Source organism: Papaver somniferum, chromosome 6 (assembly GCF_003573695.1).
Source record: "Papaver somniferum cultivar HN1 chromosome 6, ASM357369v1, whole genome shotgun sequence".
Taxonomy (NCBI): Eukaryota; Viridiplantae; Streptophyta; class Magnoliopsida; order Ranunculales; family Papaveraceae; genus Papaver; species Papaver somniferum.
Window position 1 is genome coordinate 134,556,027 of NC_039363.1, and position 5,862 is coordinate 134,561,888.

The 5,862-nt window shown below is 37.2% G+C and overlaps 1 protein-coding gene across 1 annotated transcript; it reads left to right on the forward strand.

Annotated features, from left to right (window-relative positions):
- The first annotated feature begins 1,550 nt into the window (after positions 1-1,550).
- On the forward strand, positions 1,551-5,177 carry LOC113291521 (eukaryotic translation initiation factor 5B-like). The gene is made up of 8 exons (XM_026541046.1): positions 1,551-1,811; positions 2,900-3,310; positions 3,649-3,777; positions 3,959-4,313; positions 4,400-4,609; positions 4,655-4,721; positions 4,832-4,918; positions 5,006-5,177. The coding sequence occupies exons 1-8, from the start codon at positions 1,551-1,553 to the stop codon at positions 5,175-5,177; spliced, it is 1,692 nt and encodes a 563-aa protein (XP_026396831.1).
- Positions 5,178-5,862: the final 685 nt, after the last annotated feature.

A 5,862-nucleotide genomic window follows, 5' to 3' on the forward strand; every position in this document is an offset into this window, starting at 1 on the left:
GGAAGGCTATAGACAGGAAGGATGGAGAAATTTTATGAGTCTGCTGCAAATAGGTATTAACAAACATGAAGATTTTCACCGGCGAGGAGCGGCTAAAAACAATATTGAATCCTTGAAACTTAATACTGGATGGCCAGAATTGCAGAGACAGAATCTTCATGAGAGAAATATCAAAATCAAAGGAGTGGGTGGGAATACTTCATATTTAACTATTGCAACAAGAAAAAGTCCACAAATCTCGTATGAAGGTAAAGAGAAAACTTTTGATCATTGGGATGGAGTTATCATTTGCACCGTGGATCCAAAACCATTAGATTGGAGGATGGTTGAAGATCGAATTAAGGCGACTTTCCATATTCATGAACATATTAAAATCAGTATTTTTTCTGAGAATATGGGGGTATTGTTCATTAAATCAGTTAAATATCACGATATGTTGATTAACCAAAAATTCATTGCTTTCTTAAGTGGTGAAATCAAGTTCTCTCATTGGTGGCCATCAGTAAATGCTATCAATTCCTCCATTAATGACAAAAAGTTATGGATATCTCTGCTTGGAGTACCCTTTCACTTATGGTCCAAAAATACAGTGGAACTGATTCTCAATAAATATGTTTCAATCACTGAGATCGACTTTAATGACCTTCGAGGAATTAAGGTTCTTATTAATTTCAAAAGCAGTATCAATGATTTGCCACACACTGTGCCATTGAATGAGGAGGGTTTGATTTTCACGATGGGAATTGCAGTACTTGATTTGAAGTCGGCATACCACTCTGGTAATGGGGAAGTTAAGGGCAAATAAGTTATTAAGAATAAAGTTGTTTTGTGTACGGCATCTCACACGGTAAAGAGAAAGTCTGACGCTGATGTGATTACTCGAGTAAATAAAGATAAGATCCCAGAGGTCAAGCTAGGTAGAAGAGCTCGGTCAAATGTGTACTATGAGAAGAGAAAAGCTAGGAAAAAGAGAAACAAAGTGAGAAAGAGAAACAAGATAAGAGAAAGCAAGAATAATATAGAAAGGGGAGATGTGGACACCGCTACAATCACGCAATTGGGCAAGGATGGGACAGTTACTGAGATGACAAATACTTCGGGGTTCAAGCAACAGTGAGTTGTTATAGCTGACGGCAAAACGGTTCAGTCCAAAACCGCACAAAATAGTACACTTTAGTCCAGACCTAGTCGACTGGGTACAATTTAATCCACAAATTGTATAAGTACAATGCTACCCTTCGCTCTCTTTTAATAAAACACACGTGCAACGAAATACATCAGTTTTGTAACTGACACGGTGAACGTGGTTGCGACACGTTAGCCTTGAATTAAAAACTGATTAAAACTACGGGCGTAAACGAAAAAATTCAGTAACTGCAAACATTCTGCTTTATCAGAAACTTCAGAAGAAAATCAAAAAAAAATTCAGAAGTTTTTGCAGACAAACCCTAGAAGTTTTTGCAGACAAACCCTAGAAGTTTACAGACTAAAACCCTAAAAATATTACTCATCGAAACACCACATTAGATGGTTGAAGTATCAGTAACATCATGGTGAAAGGAAATAAAGTAGTTTCAAAGAAGAACGCACCAACAGTTGATGATGAATCTTCAACTGAAGAAGAAAATCCATCAGTTGCAGTAGAAGAAATTCAAAAATCAACATCACCAACAACGAAATCAAAGTCAGCATTAAAAAATTTAACACCAATTTCATCCCCAACTACATCAGTTGCATCAGAAGAAATTCGAAAATCAACAGGACCAAAGACGAGATCTAAGAGAGGATTAGAAGATTCAACATCAATTTCAGTACCAGAAACTTCAAAAACATCACCAGTTAAGAAGAAATCAAAGACTACAAAGCCTTCAACATCAAAAACATCACCAGCTAAGAAGAAGTCAAAGCCTTTAAAAACTGTTAAAACAAAAAAAGGTAACAATTCAAGTCCAATTATGTCTGTTTTTGAGCAATTTTCATGGGATTTGTTGTTGGTGTGTACAGATATGTACACCACTAGGATGTTGTAGTGATTCATGTCCAGTTATGTCTGTTTTTGAGCAATTTTAATGGGATTTTTTGTTGGTGTGTACATATCTGTACACCCCTAGGCTGTTACAGTGATTCATGTCCATTTATATCTGTTTTTGAGCAATTTTTATGGGATTTGTTGTCGGTATGTACAGATCTGTACACCTCTAGGCTGTTGCAGTGATTGATGTCCATTTATGTCTGTTTTTGAGCAATTTTCATGGGATTTCTTGTTGGTGTGCACATATTTGTACACCCTTACGCTGTTGTAGTGATTCATGTCCATTTATATCTGTTTTTGAGCAATTTTCATGGGATTTCTTGTTAGTGTGTAAATACTAGTACACCAACATGTCATGTTATGTGAGTTTGTGAGTGGTTTTATGGATAATGGCATGTTATATGTGTTATGGAGTTGTTTCATTTCAGTTGTGTGTCCAGATTTGTACACAAGCATTGTATTGCAGTGATTCAAGGCATGTTATGCTTGTTTTAAAGATTTTTCTGTAGGAGTGTACATGTTTTTACACCATCATGGTGTTATAGTGATATATGGCCTGTTGTATGTGAATTATTATTGCTCTTGTTATATTTATGTACCAGTATACTGGTTTGTACACCAACACTTTTGTATGAGTATCATGTGTTATGCTTCTCTTTTCTTATTCCCATTTGTCTATTTTCGTAGATGCAAACAAACCTTATAGATCAGATTTTCATGCAATCAACAAGTTTGTGAACACGTACCTTGAGGAGGATGGAGAAGTAAGGAAAAAGGATCGTAAAAAAGTCTGGTTCACAGAATTTCAGTTAGAGAAGCAAAAAGGAGAGCCCTTTTTGGCCTGTATTAGATGTCTTTTTTCACAAGAAAGCTGAAGATAAAGAGGAGGAAAACTCAGAAAAGAAAAAGGAGAAGAAGAGAGATGTGTGGTTTAAGAGTCCAGAATCAATCTTTAAGATTGTGAACCAGTTCTGCCATGATAATTCAGGGAGAAATGTCTTTGTTTTCAATACTGCCGAGGAGAAAAAGTTTGTGGAGGTAGAAAGTATGCCTGAAGATTTGTTCTTAATTTTTGAATTAAGAATAGTGGCATCAGAACCTGTGGAAGGAGAATGTACCAAAACTAGAGCTGAGAAGAGATACGGTTCACTAATAAACCGAATGAAACTGAAGGATCAATCTAGGTTGGGAAAACTAGATGTGAAAAATGAAATCTTGCGTATAATGAAGTTAAAACCAACGTTGGATATGGAGATTGAGAGAAATGTCGAAGACTTGGTAGTGTTGTTTGGGATGTACCTGTGCATCACTGTTTTTTTTTTACCACAACAAATGGAAGCGGGATTACCAAGAGTCAATTTGCTCCCTACTTTGAATCATTGGATATAATGGAAAAAATCAACTGGCCGGTTCATATACATCAATATCTAATGGATATCATTAGGAAACATATTGCCTCACCACTTAAAGTTAATGGTTGTATGGTATACCTGTTGGTGAGTTTACATGTGTACATTGTCTTACAACAGTTTTAAGTTGTACAAATTTACATGCTTTGGTACACTGTATTTGTTGGGTCCTAACATTTCTAACTCTTTACCTGTTTTTAAATGCAGTATTGGTTTGCTGAACACAACAACATCATGACGCCAAGCAATGAACAAGGTTTTCCTAGGTTTCTAAGGTGGGTAATAAGTGACATCAGCAACACAATAGAGAAAGACATTAATGAAGCTATGAAAAAGGTAACTCGATAACTTTCTTACAATAGTGATTTCTTCCTAGATGTGTACATTAGATATACACCTTGATAAGGTTTACAAAAATGGTGACAAAATTTTGTCATGTACAAAAATATACACCTGTAACACATGTGTAAAAAGATATACACCTGTTATCCATATTGATACTTTGGCATGTTTTCAGATGCAACTCGGATGGGTAAAAGCTTGCAGTGATGAACAACAACAAATAATGGAAGAGTACAGAAAGAATAGGCAAGAAAATAACAGAGATACACTGAAAGAAAAGCTGTACAAAGCACTACACCAAAGAGATGAAGCATTGGAAGCGCCTTCTGACTTGAAGGTTAAACATTTGAAGCTTGTTAGCTTCATTGAAGAAAAAAGCAAAAAACTTTATGAAGCTGATCCAAGGAATGTGCAAGATGATAAGGATCTTGTTGATTTTTTTGTTGACTCCTTGCAAGAAATCATTTCATTTAACAAATCATTAAAAAGTGAGGATGAACGTGATGATGATGAGCAGGAGGAGGAGGAAGGTGAGAAAGGTGAGAAAAGTGGCAAAGTTGATGATGTGAATGACAATGATGATGATGATGATGATAGTGATGATGATGAGTTAAAGGTGGTGATATTCATGATGTTGATGAGGAGCAGGATGAGGAGGATGGTGGTGTCAAAGGTGGTGATATGCATGATGATGATGAGGAGCAGGATGAGGAGGTTGGTGGTGGCAAAGGTGGTGATATGCATGATGATGATGAGGAGCAGGATGAGAAGGATGGTGGTGGCAAAGGTGGTGATATGCATGATGATGATGACGAAGGTGGAAAAGGTGGTGATATGCATGGTGATGACAATAAGAAATAGGGGAGCAAAGGTGGTGATGACGAGGGTGGAAAATCTGAAAACAATGAAGTTCCGTCTGAAACTTCTGAAAAGCAAAGGTATAAAATCACTCTTATTAAATGTGGCAGTCATTTGTTTTTATGTGTGTAGATAGTTGTACACCAGTATGCTAAAACTCATACCTTTTCTCTAAACTTGAATCTTTTAGCACTCCTCTGTCAAAGACAAATGAAGAGAAGGATGGCAAGGATGAAACAAGGCAAGGTATTGATTCTGAAACTGCTAAGAAGCCTAGGTATGAAATGATCTCAACTTGCATTTCTTTTCATTTTCTGCATATGTGTACCAAAATGTACACCGAACAAAAAATGTATTTTTTCAGCACTTCTCCGCCAGAGGCAGCTGCATATCAAGAAGACCAGGATGCCACTCAAACAGCTGAAATTGATGAGGCTATGATAATCGCAGTTCAAGCCATATCTCAGTTGGACCCTAAAGGCATGTTGCCGGTTGAAAAAGATGTGCTTTTACTCACACAGGGAGAAGATGAATAGAATGATCCTTATGCATCAATTGTGGACCTTCTAGACAACTTCTCTGAAAGTGTTTTCATAAAGCTTGAAAAAGGTTGTTACAGAATGGCAGCATCTGACGTGAAGGAAAAGATGGCAACCGTGATCCACGAATGTCCAAGTTTTCAAATGTTGAGCCAAGAATATCCAAAAGAAGAGTCGTCGCAAAGATCATTATCCAATGAAGATGTACGAGAAAGTGTCGTTGCTGAAGCAGTGCAGTTCATTCAACAACATGGAGATGCATTTTTTAGCAGTCAAAAAGTAGAAGAGCAGAAGACACCACCAGAAAAGACAAGAGTTGGGAAGATGAAGGAAGCATATATGTTGAAGACAAAAGCGGCTGGCAGGTTGTCCAAGACACCACCAAAGAGAGCTGCAAAGAAAAAACTTCCTCCTGATTTCACTGCCGAGGGTAAAAACAGACAAGTTAGGATGAAAGTGGATCAGAAAGGCAAGGGGGTCCAAAAAGAGGTAGAAGAACAAGGTTATCCTGCACCATTAAAGAGAAAGGAAAATGAGTATCATCCTTACCGCCCATTTCCAGATATTCGTCAATCAGAACTATACCAAGCCATGGAACCAGGACAGGACAAAAGAAGGGTACAGAAATTCTTCGACTATGCAAGCCTGGGATAAGTTCAGAAAATAATACCTCGCACTATAC

Excerpts from the sequence above, each read along its gene's own strand:
- LOC113291521 (XM_026541046.1), top strand. The coding sequence starts at position 1,551 with ATGGTGAAAGGAAATAAAGTAGTTTCAAAGAAGAACGCACCAACAGTT. Across the intron at positions 3,311-3,648 it reads AGAGAAATGTCGAAGACTTG|TATTGGTTTGCTGAACACAA; the intron begins GTAGTGTTGTTT and ends TTTTAAATGCAG. Across the intron at positions 4,722-4,831 it reads GAAACTTCTGAAAAGCAAAG|CACTCCTCTGTCAAAGACAA; the intron begins GTATAAAATCAC and ends TGAATCTTTTAG.